This window comes from Amblyomma maculatum, chromosome 9 (genome assembly GCF_055883805.1).
Source record: "Amblyomma maculatum isolate TAMU_Amacu chromosome 9, ASM5588380v1, whole genome shotgun sequence".
Classification (NCBI taxonomy): Eukaryota; Metazoa; Arthropoda; class Arachnida; order Ixodida; family Ixodidae; genus Amblyomma; species Amblyomma maculatum.
In genome coordinates this window covers 58538944-58558995 of record NC_139352.1, presented here as the reverse complement: position 1 = coordinate 58558995, position 20052 = coordinate 58538944, and the positions used below count along the sequence as shown (strand labels likewise).

The 20052-nt window shown below is 45.5% G+C and overlaps 1 protein-coding gene across 1 annotated transcript in view; it reads right to left on the bottom strand.

Annotated features, from left to right (window-relative positions):
- LOC146179127 (uncharacterized) overlaps window positions 1-19489 on the bottom strand; it is a 166319-nt gene extending 146830 nt beyond the window's left edge. The window contains exons 1-2 of the mRNA XM_084580119.1: window positions 19385-19489; window positions 17565-17853 (exon numbers count right to left, since the gene is read on the bottom strand). Of these exons, the coding sequence (XP_084436245.1) occupies window positions 17565-17853; window positions 19385-19489 (394 nt within the window). The remainder of the gene's footprint in view (window positions 1-17564; window positions 17854-19384) is intronic.
- Window positions 19490-20052: the final 563 nt, after the last annotated feature.

The following is a 20052-nucleotide window of genomic DNA, read 5'->3' as shown; positions in this document are numbered from 1 at the left end:
GCGACGACTTGCTCTTCAGACATTGCGTTGCGTTGCAAGAGAACCGCGCCAATACCGTGGCCACTGGCGTCTGTGTGAAGTATGGTGGGCGCGTCAGCGTCAAAATGGCGAAGCACAGGGGTGGAAGTGAGTGCCTGCTTGAGAGCTTTGAAGGCGTCTTCACATTCAGTGGACCAGGTGTAAAACACTTGGGAAGACACGAGCTTGTGTAGCGGGGCAGCAATTGTTGCAAAGTTCCGAATAAAACGGCGGAAGTAGGAGGCTAAGCCAAGGAAGCTGCGAAGATCTTTCTGACGTTGGGGCCGAGGAAAATTAACGACAGCCGTAATTTTTTCGGGATCAGGCTGGATTCCTGCCTTACTGACGACATGGCCGAGTACTTTGATGGTCTTACTGGCAAAGTGGCACTTCTTGGTATTCAGCTGAAGCCCCGCCTGGGCAAGGGACGTGAGGACATCAGTGAGACGCTGCAAGTGCTGAGTGAAGTTTGACGAGAAGACAATGATGTCGTCGAGATAACATAGGCATGTTTTCCATTTCATGCCGCGAAGCACGGTATCAATCATGCGCTCAAAGGTGGCCGGCGCATTGCAGAGTCCGAAAGGCATCACGTTAAATTCGTAGAGACCGTCGGGGGTAGAAAAGGCAGTCTTGTCCTTGTCTGCATCGTGCATAGGAATTTGCCAGTATCCCGAGCGGAGGTCGAGACTGGAGAAATACTCAGCGCCTTGGAGACAGTCTAATGCGTCATCAATACGAGGCAAAGGGTAAACATCCTTGCGCGTGATCTTGTTAAGTGCCCGGTAATCCACGCAGAAGCGGACTGAACCATCTTTTTTGCGAACGAGGACCACAGGTGAGGACCAAGAGCTCGTGGATGGTCGGATGACATTTCGAGCAAGCATGTCAGCAACTTGCTCCTCAATGATTTTGCGTTCTGCTGCTGAAACGCGATACGGCCTTCGTCGAACAATAGCAGAGCCGTCCGTCTCTATGCGATGAGAGGTGACGGAGGTCTTCCCTAACGCTGAGGCGCACACATCAAAAGACTCTCGGTGCCGCAGGAGGACGTCTAGCAGAGCTGTGGACTGCTCGGATGTAAGGTCAGGGCTGATGGCGGCTGCGAGAGCAGAGGATGTCGGAAATTGAGGCTTGGCAGGAGGCGGTGGTGCGCTGGAAAGTGTGTTGAGGGGAACGGGATCGCAGTCAAAAATAAACCCAACTGTGGCTCCTCTGGGCAGTAAGAACGGCTGGAGAGTTGTATTAAGGGCCGCAACGACCGCGCAACCGCGGGTGAAGGAGGTGAGGCACGAGGCAAGAGCTAGGCCGTCGGAGGTCCACCGAGGAGCGGGCATAACGAAGGCTTCGCCATCGAGAGGGTAGTCCAATGCCACGATGATCAGCTGCTCGCGTCCTGGGGGCAAAACGAAATCAACTGCTGCGAACACGTGTGGTGGTGAACAATCAGAAGTCGGTAATATATCGGGGTCCGCAAGATGAATAAGGCGCTCACGGCAAGAGATGAGGGCGGACGCCGACGATAAGAAATCCCACCCCAAGATCATGAGATGAACGCACGTGGGGAGCACAATAAATTCGATATGATGCCGCTGGTTATCGATGAGGACACGTGCTGTGCATTGGCCGGTGGGTTTCATAAGAGTTCCATTAGCTCCACGAAGTGGCGGACCGATGTATGGCGTTATAACTTTGCGCAGATGAGAACACAGAGAGGAATGCATGACGGAATAAGCGGCGCCGGTGTCGATGAGGGCCTCAACGTACAATCCTTCAACAATCACCACTAACATATTCGACGGTCGCCCAGGAGGAATTGTAGATTTCGAACTCGAAGCAGCTTTCCCTCCAAAAACTGCTTCGGTTAGTTTTCCGTTATAGGTTGGAAGGGTTGCGAGGCAGGACGAAGCGGTGACGTGCGGCGAAAAGGCGAAGGGGATCGGCGTCGGGAAGGACGCGAGGGCCGTGAAACATTGGTGGAATTCGGAGGAGAGGAAGAACGCCGGTAAAAGTCTGAGTAGGGCAGTGCAGAATCATCAGGCTGGCGCACGCGGGCACGTTCAAAGGGAGCATAACCCCGTTGCTCGTCTTGTTGGCGGCGGCGACAGACACGGGCAATGTGGCCACGTATCCCACAATAGTAGCACACAGGGCGGGAAGGGCGCCAGGCTGTAACAGGACGATGCACTGTAGGATATGGTGTCACGGCAGCGAGGTGACCGCACACGGGTGCCGAACAAGTCGGGGAAGGCGGAGTGGGTTGCCGTGAAGTAATTTCGGCATAGGTTGGCAAGGAATGTTGGGGGGCGTTGGGAGGCGGCGAGGGAGGTTGGGAGGCAATGGGAGGTGGGACAGGTGCCACAGTGCAGTTGAAATTCGCCAGTTCATCTTTGATGATGCTGCGCAAATTCACCGTTGCTGGCGGAAGAGTTGGAGATACTGCAGAGGGGTTGGTGAGGCCGTACAGCTCCTCCCGGATCATGGTGCGGATTAGGGACCGCAAATTTCCATCTATGAGGGAGCCACCATCACTGGGGTCTTGCACGAGGCGGCAGGACTGTAACTGGTCCAGACGTTGACATGTGGATGTGATGTCAGATACGGACGACGGGTTTTTAAACACGAAGGCATTGATAGCAGCAGTGTTGATGCCCTTAATTAAGTGGCGAACACGCTCAGATTCAGGCATAGCAGCGTCGACACGGCGACAAAGGGCCAGAACGTCCTCGATATACGACGTATAGGACTCGCCGGCCTGCTGGAGACGAGCTTCAAGTTTTTTCTTTGCCTGCTCTGAGCGACCAGCCGGAGTGCCGAAAATTTTCTTTAGCTGGTCCGTGAATGTAGGCCAGTCAGCGATGTCATCCTCGTGATTGAGGAACCAGGTTTTGGCGACGTCAGCCAAGTAGAAGACGACGTTTAGCAGTTTATGAGCGTCATCCCAGCGGTTAAATGCACTGACCCTGTTGTAGTTGTCGAGCCAGTCGTCGACATCTTCACCGCGAAGGCCAGCAAAAATTTGTGGATCGCGCTGGCGGCTGGTGACAGTCCAGGCAGGGGCAGCCGCAGTAGGAGGAGGAGACGCCGGGGGTGAGCGAGCACCGTTGCCCTCATCCATAGCACAGGACCGTGGACGCAAGCGAAGGCCTGAACGGAGCTCCAGGGAGAACGGTAGGCGGGTCTAAAGCGAGAGGTGGGGAATACGAATCGCACCTCCGCCACTTGTGAGACAGCACTTGCACAAAACGTCTGTTCTATTCCAGAACCAGCTGGCACACAGCGCGCGACGCTCCGAGCAGCAGTCAGCGATGATGATGATAATGATGATGGATCTATACAGATGAAAGAGGTGAAAGCTCACGCGTTGCGCTCACAATAGAAACAAAATTTGAAGGCCAAATCACGTGGGAATTCCGCAGCAGGCAGACGACCATTGACTATTGTCTAATGTCGCAGGAAATTTATAGCAAAGTCAGAAAAATGGAAAGAGACGAAGAAGGGAAGTGTAGTCAGGGAAGTGATCATAAACGTATTAGTCTGCAGATGGGGCCCTTGATGAAAAAAGAAATGGAACTTAGACAAAACGTAAACGCAAAATTAAACGACGATCAAATAGCGCAGATAGCAGCAGACATAGAGGAAGCAATAAAGAAAAGCCCCATGAATCACTGGGATTATATACAGGTAGAACTACTCATAAGGAGGAAAATTCAGGAGGTTAAAGTAGCAAACCGCTGGAATGGAAAGAGGAAGCCACGGAGCTGGTGGAATAAGGAAATCAGGGAAGCTATTGAACAACGACGGGCTGCTTCAAGGGAACACCGAATGGCAAAGAAAGCACAGGTATCTCAGGAGGAAATCGACCAAAATGGGAATCATATATCGACAAAAGAAACTTCAGGTGCAGGCCCTCATCCAAAGTAAAATAAGGCAGTCCACCGATCGCTGGATGGCTGACATACACGATACCTCTAGAGGCGCAGCAAGAAACTTCTGGAACCATATAAGCTGGCTAGGTGAAAAGAATCAAAGATAGCAGGATCGGATTCAAGATAACGAGGGAAATTGTTTAAAGGGAGACAACGCAGTGAACTACATTACATCAGTTATAGCCGAGTCATTTAAGAGCGACGATAGGGTAATCTACGCAAATCAGAAAGCAACACAAGGTAGCAGAATACAAAGCAGCTTAGAACTGACCAATCTAAACTGGGAAAAGGCAGAAAAAAATATTCCTAAAAACGCATCTACAGGAATAGATGGAATTCCGATCAAGTTAATAATGAACTCGGTCCAAAAAGTAAGGAAACGTTGTTAAAAGCTCTGGAAACAGTCTTAACGAATAAGCAGATTCCGGACAGCTGGCGGCAGAGTAAAATGAATTTGATTTATAAAGTGAAATGAGAAAGGATGCACATAAAATCCTACAGGCCGATTACCATAACATCTGTTATGTAGAGGTTAGCCACGCAGGCGGTGCAATTAAAGGTGCAAGCATGGGTAGAAAGTAAAAAGAACTAGGACACTAACTAGAAGGAATGCTAGTCACAAGGACGGAGAAATAAAGAGCATTAAGCAACAGGTGAAAAACACAGAAGGTAAACATTGGATAAATTCGATGGAAAAGAAACAGAGTGTTTAATTATACCGAAAGTGGAAAATGCAGATCAGGAAGGAAGATTTCTTTGATAACTCAAGAGACAGTGCCCTTCTTTTTGAAGCTAGATCAGGGTGCCTTAGAACATGCAGCTACAAAAAGAAATTTAACAATGGAGATGACGCATGTGCTATATGTGGTAACTCCAGTGAAACAATTGACCATATTATACTCGAATGTAAAGGTATCCATCCAGAAGTTGATGCAGGCGCAATCACTGTTCCTGAAGCTCTGGGGTTTAGAGATAACAGTGGCCGGGTGAATAAACCGGGGGTGGAAACGGAAGATTGGTGGCTTAAAAGAAGAGAAGTGACATAATGTTAGTAATGTAGAAACAAAAAATTTAAGAAATAGAATGATGGTTTAGCTAACCAATCTAAATCAATAATTAAGATATAGGGAGAAAAGTGAGCATGATAGCTACTGCTACCACCCCGTTTCAATATTCCATCCATTCCACCCATCCATCCATCCTCTTGGATAAGGCGGTTACCATGACTCACTAGAACTTCCGTCGATGAGGCCTACGTTCCTGTGGCGTAACAGCCTTGAGTGCACAAACTAAAATGAACACTACTCTATGCTAAAAATGTCTGATTATTGTTTGGTAGGTGAGATTTGCATTAGGTTTCGGTATATCATATTTGTCGACGGGCAATAGTCCCAGAGGTCGCCACCCATGGTTTTCAGCTTCGGACTTAACAGAAACGGGCGCATGTTTTGATCGAAAAAGGCTCAGTAAAATGTCTTCTACAGCGTTTTTGACGAAAGCGCTGTAGAATCGACCACTGAAGACAAAAAGATTTTCAATGCGCCGAACAAAAAATTGCGTGTTAATGTGCAGTGTTTTATCCCTTTAAAATGTATCGGCTAATTGCCAGGTAACATATTTGCATTCAAGAAGTAGCAATTTGCCTGTTACACCCTACTAAAGCAACGCTATGCAGTTAGGCAAACCATACCTTGCTGACGACGATTAGGCATACAGTTGTAGCAGCCGTATTAATTCAACTGGCCCTGATTATTGATGGCAGACAAACAGTATGATCAATCACACAAAAGTAATGCTGGGAAAACCAAAGTATCACTTGATATGAGTCATAGGAAAACGAGAACACAGCAGGCTCTCCTGGAAACAATATTGGTCCTTACATAACAACTCTTAACACTTCTGAAGTGTAATCGAATGAAAAGGTGAAAAAATGCATCCTAGGCACTGTGCATTCTAGCTACTCTGGTCCAAAATTACATGCAAATGCCGCGTTCAAAGGCGAAAAAAAGGAAAGCATATCCTCCCTGAAAACAGAATTACGTTGAAAAGGCAGGCAGTTACTCTTTCGTAAAGCGGATATTTCTTACCATAAGAAACACTTAACGGGGACATTTGCAAAACGCATTGAAGTGTTTGCAGTGGTGCTTAAATAAGTGAGTAAAGAAAAAAATATTCAGCCAGAAAGTTACAGAATGCAGGTTCCAAATCAAAATAATGCAAAACGCACAAATTAGGGGTCTCAGTTAATTATCTTTGTTTTTGGGGTGGGGGGGGGGGGGGATGTATAGAAAGCAAGGGAAGAAGTAAATATGAGATATAGAGTCTCAGGAAACTTGCACCAAAGGTGATTGTGGAGAGCGGAGTCTTCTCTTCAGCGTAGGGGCCGAAATGTATAAATATAATACCGTTCTCTGAAATATTATAACCCCAATTAACAATATCGTGACATGTGACACTGTTGAAGTGGGATTTTTTTTTAACCACTGCTTTAATGGCATTAAAACCATGGCGGCGGACGGAAAACGAGAACCCTTCCCCCCCCCCCCCCTTTACCTGCGGCGGTTTATTAACTTCCCCCGCATTGTGCGCACAGCGTGTGGAGTCCCTTACTGAACAATTCCTCTTTTTTTGCACTGCTCGTCGTGTAAACAGATGGTAGAAAGGGAAACTGCAGCGGGTGTCAAAGTTGTCGCCCGAAATGAGCACCGCTTGAAATTTCAGCGAAAAAAAAAAAAAGCCATTAAATATTGTCTTCAGAAACCTTTCATTTTGGCAACTCCAATAGCGATCCCCTCAGTATTAAGTTTTAAAAATAACCCAAGGTATAAGTTCTTTTACGAAAGGAATTGGCTTCATCGGGATGTTTCATCAAAGGAACACCAGTGCTCCACTTCGCTGTTTGTGTATAACTTTTTAAAGGCCAACTTCGAATTAAGGTTGAACGAAAATAAAGGAAAGATACAAATTAGACAATGCTGCACCACGTTACTTACGTGCAGAGGTGGATTAGAATCCCGAAGGCACGTGGAGTGCTTATTATCATCGCAGTTCCCTGCCTTTCCGGAATACAATCAGACGCATAGGTACAACTTTTAATCCCTGGTCAAAAGAAAGTGAGAAGGAAGCTAATACGTTTTTATTACCTTTTTACACGCTATAATACACAGTGATAATTAAATACAAAGTAGAAAGAAAAACAACGCGTCGATGGTGGGAACCGAACCCATGACTTCCGAATACCACATCCGGTGCTCTTACCACCCCATCCGAAAAAGTAGAACACCCCTAGCTTATTGTCCGGTGTCTCTCTGACGTCCCCGATTTCGTTTCTCTTCAGGCTTCGCCAAAGTGAGCAAACTCCAATAGCTAGTCTACGAAACAGCCTTGCGAACTTTATTATTGACATGCTTCCTTTTACGTGATAACAATAGTTCTATTTTATCAATAGCAGCCTTTTTAATAAAGCGGCAGCACGTGGACTGCCTACAAACGCCGAAAATTTCATATTGCCTTGTGATATGCTAAGAACAGAAACATTTATTCCTCTCTTCAGATAGTTTGCGATGTAAAAGTGCGATTGTCATATTTTCCGTTAATAGGTAAAAGCAAATGTCGCTAAGCGCAGGTCTGGACGGCGGCGGATAAAGTGTATTGCTTTCTTATAACTTCTTTTGAGGAGTATTCTGTGATTAAGATTTGGCGATGCGAAAAAATTGAATCGACTTCCGGCTGCTAATTATGGGCCAACCTTTAAAGCGCTAATAGGCTAGAAGGCACTGAAAATATGCGCTGTCCACAGCTGTCCCTTTCAGGTCTTTGGGTACACCATATTAAATGGGTCGAATTTGGGTTTTGAGATCATTCAGCCGTGAACTTTCATTGGGCTTGTTATATTCTTTCTTTCAGCGGCTTTTAATATCGGCTTTCTTGTTCTCCTTTTTTCTGTAGTGCTTTATGCAGAAACATTTACGGGCTCTTACGTCGTAATTTAATTTAATGTCAAATAAAACGATGTCAAATGAAACGAAAGCGTACTTTGCTGTCATTCGATTGAGTGTGCCTCCATGTTTGAAGCCTAATAAAACGAAATTCCAGTATGCATTAGTCTTAGCCAGTAGCATGAAATCTACTTAAAACGTTCCATTGAATCTTTCCAGCCGTTTTAGTCGGCTTCAGAAGAATCGAAGGAAAGAGGAGGCACAGCTTCTCGTGCTGTGAATTTAGATTGTTTGAATTAATTGGCCTGCATTTAACACTTTCTTTTCCATTACTAGAGCAACCAAATTCGTGTTATATTTTTTATTTCTCTTGTTTTACACGCTAAAACGCAATAATATATAAAAAACCTAACAGAGGATTCTAACGTAAGCGTATTAATTATTAATCTCATTATTAATATGCCGATGTGTGACCATGCGTGACTCTGATTTTTAAAAGGAAAGCTGTGTGTGTTTGTGAATCTACGCTGCTATAAAATCGCGTTCATTCGACCTAGTGAGCTTATACTTCATGTTTTAGCACGTACGAATCGGCCCCACTCACTGATACTTTCTTTGCTGTGCGCCTCAAACATTTTATGCTCTCTAAAACGCGTCAGATGCTTTGTGTAAGATACTTATTTATCTTGGACGCCCCATTTATGTTCGATTGTTTTCGTTCACGATAATGAGAACTCCGTCTGTATTTAACAAGGCTTCATTGCAGTTTTCTGTCTAGTTTCATAAAATTTTGTTTGTCCCAGCCAGTATAGATTTTTCTCCACTTCTGTTGATGATATTAGTTTAGGACGAGTGGCTTGCTTGTTGCACTTGATGCACGTAACAGCCTCGTGCGCAAGTAAAAAAGCAAACCAGCGATGCTGCAATAACACTTTCTCTTTTATGTCGACCGTCTTATAGGTTCAGCTGTTGACTGAAGTATGAAGCTAGCATTACAAAACAAAAAGCAATTACAAGGATTCAACGCTGCTGAACCAAATATTAAGCGAAAGCACTAGCTGCGGGTGACCGAGCGTTCTTCTTCTTCTCTTTTTTCTTCTTCCGCAGCCCACATATAAAGCTCCGCTTTAACCAAGCCGTATGAATGTGCCTCAGTGGCCTATAGGGGTAACGTGAATGCCAGGGTCCTGGCAGGCTGATTCTGACATATGTGAAAGGAGAGGCCCAAGTTGGCAGCTCCTGCCAGCCTGTGTGTCACATGGGGAGTGACGTAACAGCGTCACGCGGGTAAGACGTAACAGTGGCCGGGTCACGCGAAGGGTTGCAATTGCGAGTAGTATTGCTTTAGCAATAAAACAAACTGCTTAATGTTGTCTACCTTTCACTGCTGATGGTAATGTCTTAAAACATATGCTCGGGAGCACATGAGCCAATAATACGGTTTTCATTACGGTATATTCAGAAAAGATAAACATTTCCGCCTTTGCTTCAAGGCGTAAGTTCCAAAAGAAAAATATTTAAACTTTGCAAAAGTTGTCGCATTAAAAATGAACTATTGTTTGTGGACACCTCGTTTCTGCTTTAGGACACCTGCACTCAGCCTATTTCAAGCGTCAGTGAAGCTTGAGAAATCAGATGGTAATTTCTGAGGCATCTCTGAGACAACATGTCTGGTTAACATTCCTGCCTTCCGCCCTCCTTTTCTCCTCCGCCTCCTTAGACAAATATGTGTGTATTTTTTTTTTCGTTTTTGTGCATGCGTTCAAAGACATCGATCAATGAATTCATATTATTGTACTTTACGACCTGACCGCATTCGTGGAAAATACAAAACGCGGTCACCGTGAGCAGACACCCATGGTCGGCACAGCTTTCTGCAGAAATATTTTCCTCGCCAGATCTTCAAAAAAGTAAACATCAACAAAAAATGTGGAGATTCAACTTTTCTTGAATCAAGATTCACGAGCATGAGCCACCTGCCGCAGTCGCAGTGGCTGCTGCCGCTTCGATCATGACTCGCTTCCAGGCTTGACAAGCTTCTCGGAAACGGGCTAGACTGGCTTCTCTTTGCTCGATGTTCACGGCACCCTGTCTAGCTTGGTTGGGGTCTCCGTCCTTAGCGAGATGGCGTATGTGTGGCGTACTTGTCAAGAATAAATGAAGAAACGGCGGAGATGAAACTTCACGAAGACGATGAGCTTCGCAGCACAGCGCTAGAGTGTGCTGCATTTGCAACTTGATGAAGACGAAAAGTTTGCTGCACAGCGCAAGAGTGTGTTGCAGTTTTACACGAGGCGTGATCTGATGCTGCGATAGCACAGCGCTGTCTTGCCTGGGCACGACGATGAAGACGAGAATGCTAGCTGCACAGCGCTCGAGTTCAAGGTACAATATTCGGAGCCAGATGACTTTAAGGATTAACATAGTAGCTTTAAGGCTTACCCTCTAAGACATGCGCTGCGATTAAGGCATTGTGCATTGCTGAAAGTCTTAAACATGTTTTCCAGGCATAAAGCATAAAAATGACACCGTCGCGTCCTGTGTGCCTTCTTTCTCATGTTCGGTTTCCTTGCGCTGTGTCATTTGTTTAAAAACTATGAACCAACTAGCCCAGACTATAATCCTGAAAGTTTTCAAGTTCCGTATTCACAAAAGGCTTTCAATATATATTTATTTTATTTGATCATCTTGTATTCATTGCACAGAAGTCGTTGTGTTTCTGTGTTTTCTCGCTGGGCTTCTAATCACTGCTTGAAAATATCAGTTTATTGAAGGCCTAGTTGTTAGAAGATCCTCTTCCCACAAGGTCATTGTGCGCCAAGTGTGTGTTGAACTAAGCACTACATTTTTTATTAAATTACCTTTCGCATATATCGATAATTACACATCCCTGGTTTGTGCTTGATGCCCTTTGTTAGCGCACAGCCTTTAATACTATGTCGACGGTATAAAGTGATTCTCCTATTAAGGCAAAACATGCACTTTGAGCTTGAGGTACGATGTATTGTAGGATGATGATTAATTTTGTACATCGGCGGTTCCTGGAAGTGTAAAAAAAAAAGCTCAGCACATTGACCAATTTACGTTTCGTATTTGTCACAAATGCATTCTCTGTGGTTAGAATTGAGTTTGTCCATCGGCGGTTCCTAGAAAGGTAAAAACAAGCTCAGCACATTGACCTATTTATGTTTCGTAATTGTCACAAATGCATTCTTTGTGATTAGAATGGACTTTGTTCATCGGCGGTTCCTGAAAAGGTAAAAATAAGTTCAGCACATTGACCTATTTACGTTTCGTAATTGTCACGAATATATTCTCTGTGGTTAGAATCCAGCCCACTGCCTCAGACCACGGGTATAGCAGAAGGAATACTGCAGTCAGCGAGCCAATGCGGCTGGCGACAGAAATAATGACACGAGGTCCAACGAAGCCGTAAATGTCGCGCGCAACGCAGCTATCAGTCCTAATTCCGGTTGTTAATCCTAGTTCGTTCTCCTGCATTACTCCAGAAAGCTGTCAACATGAGTCTTCCAAGGCATTAGTACAGCTGAACGAATGAATGTAAGCGACGGCGTTTTCGCTGCTACGATTTCCCAGGGTGCTGTTTCTGGAGTGTGGCCTTTTCTGTACAACGGAGGTCGGCATGTCGGACGCATGTCGCGATGAATGAGAACAGGTTTCCTACTTTGTTTTTGTTGTTTTTGCAGGTAAGCGCACTTCCTTTCTAAATACCGACGTTAGTTGCAAAGGAGCAGTCTATGTACCGGTGATAATTTTCAGGCCTTATAAATAAAAGAACGCGTTTGAAACCTTAAGCGACCTGAGTTGGAATCACTCAGGTCGTGGAATCACTCAAGTAGTCAATTTCCTCTTTGCTGAGAATATCAGATCCTATCACAGTGTCGAAAAATACCGCATCCTATCAGTGTATCACAAGTGCTGGATTTATTTTGCCAGAAGGGATAGTCGCATTGCAATTTAGAGCTGTAGCTTTCACGTAGCCATTTCTGGCGTGTTAGGAATATGCAAGGTTGAAGTCTTCAATGAGGTGAAATGATTTGAAACTACCTTGCATGCTAAAATCTTTATGAGTATTTCTGAACACTAGCCAACATTGATATATTCGAACTGGCTGTTTAGCGCCAGTGTTTTGAGCTAACTACTCGCGAGTTTTACTTTCAAAATATATATTCCAATACGACTCTGCCAATAGCTAACACTTACTACAATTTTGTTTTCAAAACTATGAGCAGAAAATAGTGATGCTTAGGTGATCAAGGAGTAAGGTTCAAAATACGTTGTTTAACACTCTGACCTGCTGAGAGCTTCAGATAAACATTATTAAGAGATGACTTGGCATGACAAATAGACATTATAATCAGCGTCAACGCTGCCCAGAAAAAAATTTGTTTAACGAATGTATGAAATGTCTGTTGATAGATGCTGAGATGGATCAAAGGGATTTTTTCTTTTTTTAGTCAATCTATTCCGGTTCTAATTTTATTGCAATTCACACAGCAATGTATCAAAATTCTAGTTCTCTTTTAACTTTGCTTCTTTTTGTGCTCCATTTTTATCCATAATCGCTTTTTGTATCCACTTTCACTCCTTCTTTTCAGTCCGGCCTTTTACTTGTCCCAACACTAGTGGAGTGGGCTCTTTTTCTTTCTCCACACTTGATTTGCCGAGGCATCTAAATACCGTCTAATCCTCACAAATCCCACTAAACGCCACTGTATCAATTTTAATCTTCCTTAATACCGCCTACCGCCCGCCACGGTTGGAAAGTGGAAAGCCTCACAAAAATGCCGAGGCCATACGCTCCTGTACCACCTTGGCACTCCTGTTTCTATCATAATAAAGAATAAGAGACAGAGTGGAGTAAGAGAGGTAGGGACGCTCGTTCCACATATCACGCCTGGACGCCTTAACTCATTTCTTCCTTCAGCCCATGAGAGGCTTTGTAGACATCTTCACATCTCAGCGTCGCTGGACGGGTCTTATACCAGGCGCTGAGAATTAATCGTGTGGTGTCAGCTCGTTGCAGCTGCTCAGCCAAGCTGAATGAGATGCAGTGAGTAATATAGCGATGTTTTGGCTCAAAAAGCCCAAACAACTTTGTAAAAAACCATATTTTATGCTTTAACTTGGCTGTTTGTTCTAGGAGTTCCTGGCATTACCACTTTGACCAGGATAGCGCTAGCCGCCCACATTAATACCACTGGCGAAATGGCGACGCCCAGATCGCACTTTTGTGAAGGGTATCTGGAACACTGCTGTCGGGTGGAGAAGATTGGTCGCTCTGTGCGACGTCATCCGTTTAGTGCGTCCCATGTGTATTGATTGTACAAAGTGGGCGGCAGGAACGCACAGCAGCTGCTGCTGGTGTGCTCGTTAAAGGGCCGCTCTGAGCACACGGCGAACAGAAGGGCCCAGTGGTGGCGTTGCTGAACCTTTCTGAAGGGAAGCTCCTCAGAGAGGCTTTTTCTTTTCTGCCCATTTGGCCTCGCGTTAATATTAGGTTCCTTACAGAGATGATGCTGGCCTCGCCAATGTGTGCCAACTATCTGCACTACTTTCAACTCTCACGTCACCCTTTCGCACTCTTTGTTCTTTCGCAGATCTGGTGCGTACGTTGAGTGGCCCACATGCTGTGATTTTCTTTCTGGTAGCTTCCTCACCTACCTTACAATGACAAAGAGAATGTTTAAAGCGTCCTAATGAGAGCCAAGACTTGGCGAGCTCTTACAGGTTTCTCTCACGATATATTATCAGGTACCAAAGATGCAAAAAAAAAAAAGGAAATAGTTCTCCAACATGGTGCGCACTATGAAATTTACGTATATTTCCGAAAACAACGCTTTGAGGACGAAACGAGACAGAGCCCTATGGTGGCCGCCTCATTTTACCTTACTTCCTGCTAGGCAGTAACCTGGAGGAACATACAGGCTAGGACATTCCCAAACCTAGCAAATTACCACAAAATCTGGCCCGAAAAATTTAAAAATAACACATGCACTGCATGCGGTGAAGTCTCGGACATCCTTCACATGATATGGAACTGCAAAGAGCAATGAGAGAAATATAGAACTCGAACGCTCAGCCAAGCGGAGTGGGAGGCAGAGCTGGCACACACGGGTCTCTCTGAGCAGCGCAGCCTGTTCACCAGGGCTCGGGAGACAGCCCAGGCCAATGGTATCCTGGACTGAGGAAACCACCCACGCTATTCCGTTAAACAATTAAAGTTTACGCTCTCTCTCTCTCTCATAGGAGTGGCATAAACTTGGCCCAAATAAACGCACAAAACAAGCTCAAGTCGATGTCCCCTGCAGTATGAAGCTTAGCAAAGCGTACCGTAGCAGATTATTCTACAAGTAATCTTGGTTCGCATTTAAATTCACCATTTGATATAAACAAGTCTCCACGCCACTAAGCGTGGAATATAAGGAAATGCATACTGAAGAATGCTCGACACCGTGCTAGTTAAGTGTTATTCAATATTCTATCAAGAAACGTTAAGACGCGAGTCCGCGTTGGTCGTCTTCCTTTGCTCCCGTTTTATGTTTCGGGCTGTTCCCCGTCCTTGACAGTAAGCAACAGGCTATCAGTATAAGCAGCGACGAAAGAAAAAAAAAAATGAAATTTTCTCGCCGCTAGTTCTACAGCAACTTTGAGAAGCTCTAGACTCACTTTTGATAAAGCAGATTCCGGTGATCAGAAGTAGCACGGAATGGAAATCATTTCCAAGTATAACAAGAGGGATCAAACTCCCACGAAGAAGCGCTGAGATAAGAATATGAGGATCACAAGTACGCGATCAGAAAAACTTCGTAACAGAGGGAGCAAAACGAAATTGAGAACCGAATGCCTCGACGTGTCAGCTATAGTACTGCCGAAAATAACGACAGAAAAGTAAATAGAAGTGCACAACGAATGACGCGACAGTGTGACGTTGCACCAAGCTCATCACAACAGCAGTCTTCGCCGGGATGTGCGGGCGAAAATATTACCGCTTTGCGTGACGCCGAGAGAAATAAGTTCGTTAGAAAAGCTCGGAGAAAGACACAACATCCGAAACTGCTTTAGAAGAAAACAAAGTAGCTAGAGCGAGGTAATCTAAGAAAGGCCCAGCAATGTACCATTCGCCATGCTTCGGCTCGTTTTTAATAAACAACTTTCAGAAGAAAACACTCAAACTAAATGCAACATCTCTTTAGTTTCCTCCTAGTCAGCGCCATTCTTTCCTCGCCAGGAATATGATCTGGCGCATAAACTCTACGTTGAAATTCTGAACCGAGTCAGTTGTGGAGAGAGCAAAACCGTGTTTTAAAGATGAATGTTGTAGCGTTCTCCCGCTTTATTTTGATGCTCTTTCCCAGAACAAAAGAGCTGTTCATTTCCGGCCAAACTTTCGCTTCGCTGTCGCTGCTTTCCATGAGAACCTTTCAAATGAGCCTAGCCGGAAGGTATATTGATTCGCTACAGGGCCACTTTCACGGCAGCGGAATAACGGCAGGTATATTGCCGCGTTGCTGGTTCAGAAACTGCACCGAAAGCTCATGAGAGAAATGCTAAAAAAAATGACAATTCATTTTCTAAGGTAAAATGACTTCTACTTTTTGGTGGAAGTTGGTTTTTCTTAGGAAGATCCATGGTACAACGAGAGGAAGAAGATTTGTGCACGTTGGGAAAAGGAGCGGGACGAGGGTTGAGGCGGAGCCCCAGTTCGCAAGTCAAGTTAATGTTTCGACTTGGGGAGTAGTCTTGGTATGGGCGACGAAGAAAATTGTTTTCTTGTCGAAACACTGGCTTGGCCTGCGAACTGACGCTCCCCCACAATTCCTGGTCAGTAGGATTTTCTGAAGAAGGGCATTTATTTATAAACTTTCTCAGAACAGCCGGCGGAGAAGGACGAAAAACAGGAGTTTCGGAAACGGTTTATCGGTGTTGCTTCATCGCTATTAGTGTTCTTTTTCAGTAGCGGCATCTTTACCTACGGCATGTTTCAACTGTGAACTTTGCCTGCATTCCGGATCATCGGCTCGGAGGCCTAGTGCGAACTCCTAATTTCACATTTTTTGGGTTCCGAAGGTCAGGTTTTGTCCATCATTATTTAACCATACCAGTTGTTGTTACCGGGTTAGAAACAAACCTAATTTCAGTGTGTGATTCTACTAAGTGTAGCGTGATGCACATCACTCCGTGATGCTCACGTATACGGTGTGTCAAGATCAGAGGCCGAAATATTTGGCGCACACAACGCCATTGTTCATAAATATCGTCCTGGAGATATAAAAAATAAAGTCCACGCAATAACTGCCGCTAACGACTAAACAAAGATATCATCTTCGCGAACTAATCAAAACATCTGTGCAGTTTGCAAGAATTTCGATTTTCTTACTGCCAGCGATAAATGTGGTGCGCCTTTGAAACGAATATGTGGCGCTTTGCAAGTTTAGAAACAGACCTATTTAGTGACCAGTTGAATTTTCAGTAGATATTGAGGTGACAGAAATGGGATTTCGGCTTTTAGTTAGTTTTATGGCCAAGCCAGCTTTCACTGCGGTGAAAATCCCGTCCTTGTCATCTGTCTGTATAAGCATGGAAGTTCCTGTGCTATCTATTAACCAGTATTCTTCTTGGTAGTCGACTTAACTGTTAAAATGCAGCCAATGTAGACAACAGGCCAACTTCGACCTGTTTGTACAGGAGAAAATGAGCTTCAAAAGAAGGTTTAAAACTTCTGTAATCGATACCACAGCCCGTGGTGGTATCATACGAGTCAAGAAGGTGCCCTCAACATGACAGAAATCTCATGCTTCGCGTAGTACGGTGTGGGTCTCCAATTTAAGTTACGCGGCGTATACGCTGGAGGCTCCCGCGGGCAGACCGGGGGTCGACGACCTAAAAGTTTTGCTTTAGTGAGGTTCTAGCACTCGGAACGTGTCCTGTTATTTTGGCTCGTCAGTGAGGCTTGGCTTTATGGAGCATTGATTTTGCACTTCTTTAATCAGCACTGGGGTCTCTGGAGAAGTTGAAGAAGCACAGAGTACTTGTACGTATTGCACGAGAAATAGAACAACTGGAGCCAGACAGTTCTCGTTAGCTTTTAAAATACAAATCTGTTCTTATGTTCCTAAAAGAGCTGGTTAAAATCTGTGCTTTCGAGTAAGCATAGAGAGTTAAATCAAACGTACCGAACGTTTTGCTTTCAATAGCTGTTTTTCTCTATATCTTTCCTAGGGTATTGAAATCAAACAGCAAAGCTAGCACTTCCAGGAAGTTTTATTGAGTGTCGAATTACTTCCTAATTGCGTTGTAATAATAAACGAATATAGATTAACGAGAGAAACAAATTTTCTCTTTTGCTGCGCTGCCAAATTAACTTGCAGCCTGCTGCTTGCTATGTGATACTCTTCTGATGAACCTAGACAGCTGCAAAGCGCAAAAAATAGGCGGATGCTTAAGCTTCATGTTAAAAGTAGACGCACCGCAACTTTAACACCATCTTTTTATTCCACGAATACTTTTACAGTTTTCCTTTAATTTAGTTTTCGGGGAAAAGAATGCGCAGTATCTGTCTCAGCGCCTTTAATTTCGCCTTTACATTCTGCGAATAACCATTAGTTTTTGGTGGTAGCGGTAAAAGCGTTTGTTTACTCCGGAAAGAGGGACTTACCTGGACGTTGCTCTGGGGTGAGGCCTAGTGCTATTTTCCTTACAAACACTGGGCTGATAGCGTAGTAGGTAATCCGAGTGGATTCCGCTGCCGATGTTGCTGGTTCGAGCATCGCATTTTGGGCTTTAAGGTCAGAGCAATCGAGTTGGATGGCGTCCCGGTCCTCACGGGGGAAATTTTGGCTGTGGGTAAAGGCATGGATGGGAGGGACATGCCCACACCATGTGCTAAAGCTTTGAGGATTTTCCGCATAGCTCTGGTACTCCCCGGAGAAGGCATGGCTGAAGTGCTGTAGTGCGGCCGGGCACATTATGGAGTTCGTTACGAGGCGAAGGAACAGGCGTACCTCTGTTAATTCTTTGCACGGGTGGGGGGTAAAGACAGTGTATATCAATATCTTGGTAGAGTGTAGTTATTTCCCTGAAAGTGTAGGCTGGCGTGGCCTTCGCTTCTACTGAGGAGGAGAGGACGAGGTTGCCAGGTCAAAGAGCCCACGAGCGGCTGCGTCTGCTACCTCGTTTCATATATAGCCCCGGGCGGGCCGGTGTCCAGACTATAAAGTGTCGGGACGGAGCTCTGCGCACGGGTTGTTTTGCACCAGCCAGTGGACCAAGTATGGAAACCAGCCCTATTGGATGTACTGGCACCCAAGTCAGTTGATTCTCTTGGAATCGGACTGTGTTGCCGCGAACGTAATAGCGGCGCCTCCTCTACATAGTTAAGGTTACTTTTCGGGCTCTAAAGGTGAGCGCGTTTTCCGTTTTAGACTGCTAGATAACAGTTGCCGTGTACTAACTGCGTTGGTGCGAGCCGGATGCGTCAATCTAGAACCTCGACTTTCTCTACATAGTGGTGAGCTGAGGCTTCTGCCCTGGCTTTGCGCGTACTCTCGTGGTCGTCCCAGGATATTTCAGTTTGGAGCGGTCTCTCTCAGTTAGAGTCATATGTGTTGTACGTGTAGTCGTTTTAACAGGTGGCGCCCCGACGGTGTCTGCGATGATCGCGTGTATTGACTTGTGTGGTGGCCGTCTCAGTTCCTCGAAAGAGCTGGTCATAACAAGACCTTGGAGTCGCGGGTTCGACAATTATATCATGCTTACGCGTTTTGAAGCCGAAGCTTCATTACGCCAGCCAGCTCGAGGCTTCAGCGTCAGTGTCGGTGGGTGCCTGAAAGGGCGCCAATTCTGGCCTCTCCTTTCATGTTGGAGGGTGACATTAGAATCAGCCTGCCATGACATTTGAATTCGCGTTACCCCTATGCCACGGGCAGGAGCTTCAATCTTGGGTCGCTGCTTTCATATGGAAGGTTGATATCAGAATCAGCCTGTCAGAATCCTTTGCATTCGCGTTAGGACATGCATTCACGTCCATACGGCTTGGTTGAAGCGTGACTTTATATGTGGGCTGGTAGCTTACGCTCTCGCGTCATACCCTGAAAGGATGAGCTTAAGTGTCCCCAATAATGTAGCGTCCTACACTGATAGGGCGTCATAGGGGAATAATATAGCAGGCAAAAGAAGCTTCCGCTTCCACCCAGGCTTAACCAGAGCTAAACCAGAGCTAAACCAGAGCTAATATTTTCGAGATGGTGAATGTACACGAATTCGGAATTTTGCGGGCAGCAGTGAAAGCCGCATCTTTTTGCGTGCTAGCTCATCGCGGTTAGAGAGAGAGAGAGAGAGAGAGAGAACTTTAATGTCTACTGGTGTGGCTGCAAGCTTGGGCCAGGCATGGCCCCACGGCACCTAAAGCATGGCAGTACATGTCGCTGCAACACATCCGGGGCCCGCGTGGCGGCGGTCTGTCTCCTGCAGGCTGACCTCCATTTCTAAGAGAGAGCCCTGTGTGGCCGATATGAAAATGTCCGCGCACAGCGCGTGCGGCACACTGGGAACTTCCTCCAGGTGCACCAGCATGTCCTTCATTGCCAAGTTGAAAGGCTGGGAGCGATAGCACCATTTTCTGTGGCGTATAGCTCGTGGCGCCTTCTGGTGTTTGGGGAAAGAAAAACACAGCACCTCATTTCTTAGTGGACATCCACAGTTCACATGTGAATATGCCGTCGGTATGAATCCGTAAAACCGCATGACCTCAATTTGACAAGAAGACTGATGTTAAATAGGAAGCGAAATGCTATGTCACCATCCTGAACGTTGCAGAAAATGCGATTATTCACACGCATATGATTTGAAGTCAAATCACGTTCTTGTTTACTTCAACGCCGTTTTTCTCTTTTTGAGTTGTGGCGAGGCGACGGCTTTTTGGCGGAAGGAGTCGTGCACACTTCGCGTACAAAGCTGAAGGCAAGACTTTTTTTCTTTTCGCTAACTTTTTTTCCTATACTTCGTACTTCTGCTTTTATACAGGAGACATCTTAACAAAGTTTTTTTGCGATCCATACTCATGAGTCCATCCAGTCACGTAACAGTCCCCTGTAAAATGTTCAGGAAATGCGGTCAATCTTGTGCTCGCGTGCTTTCGCAACGCG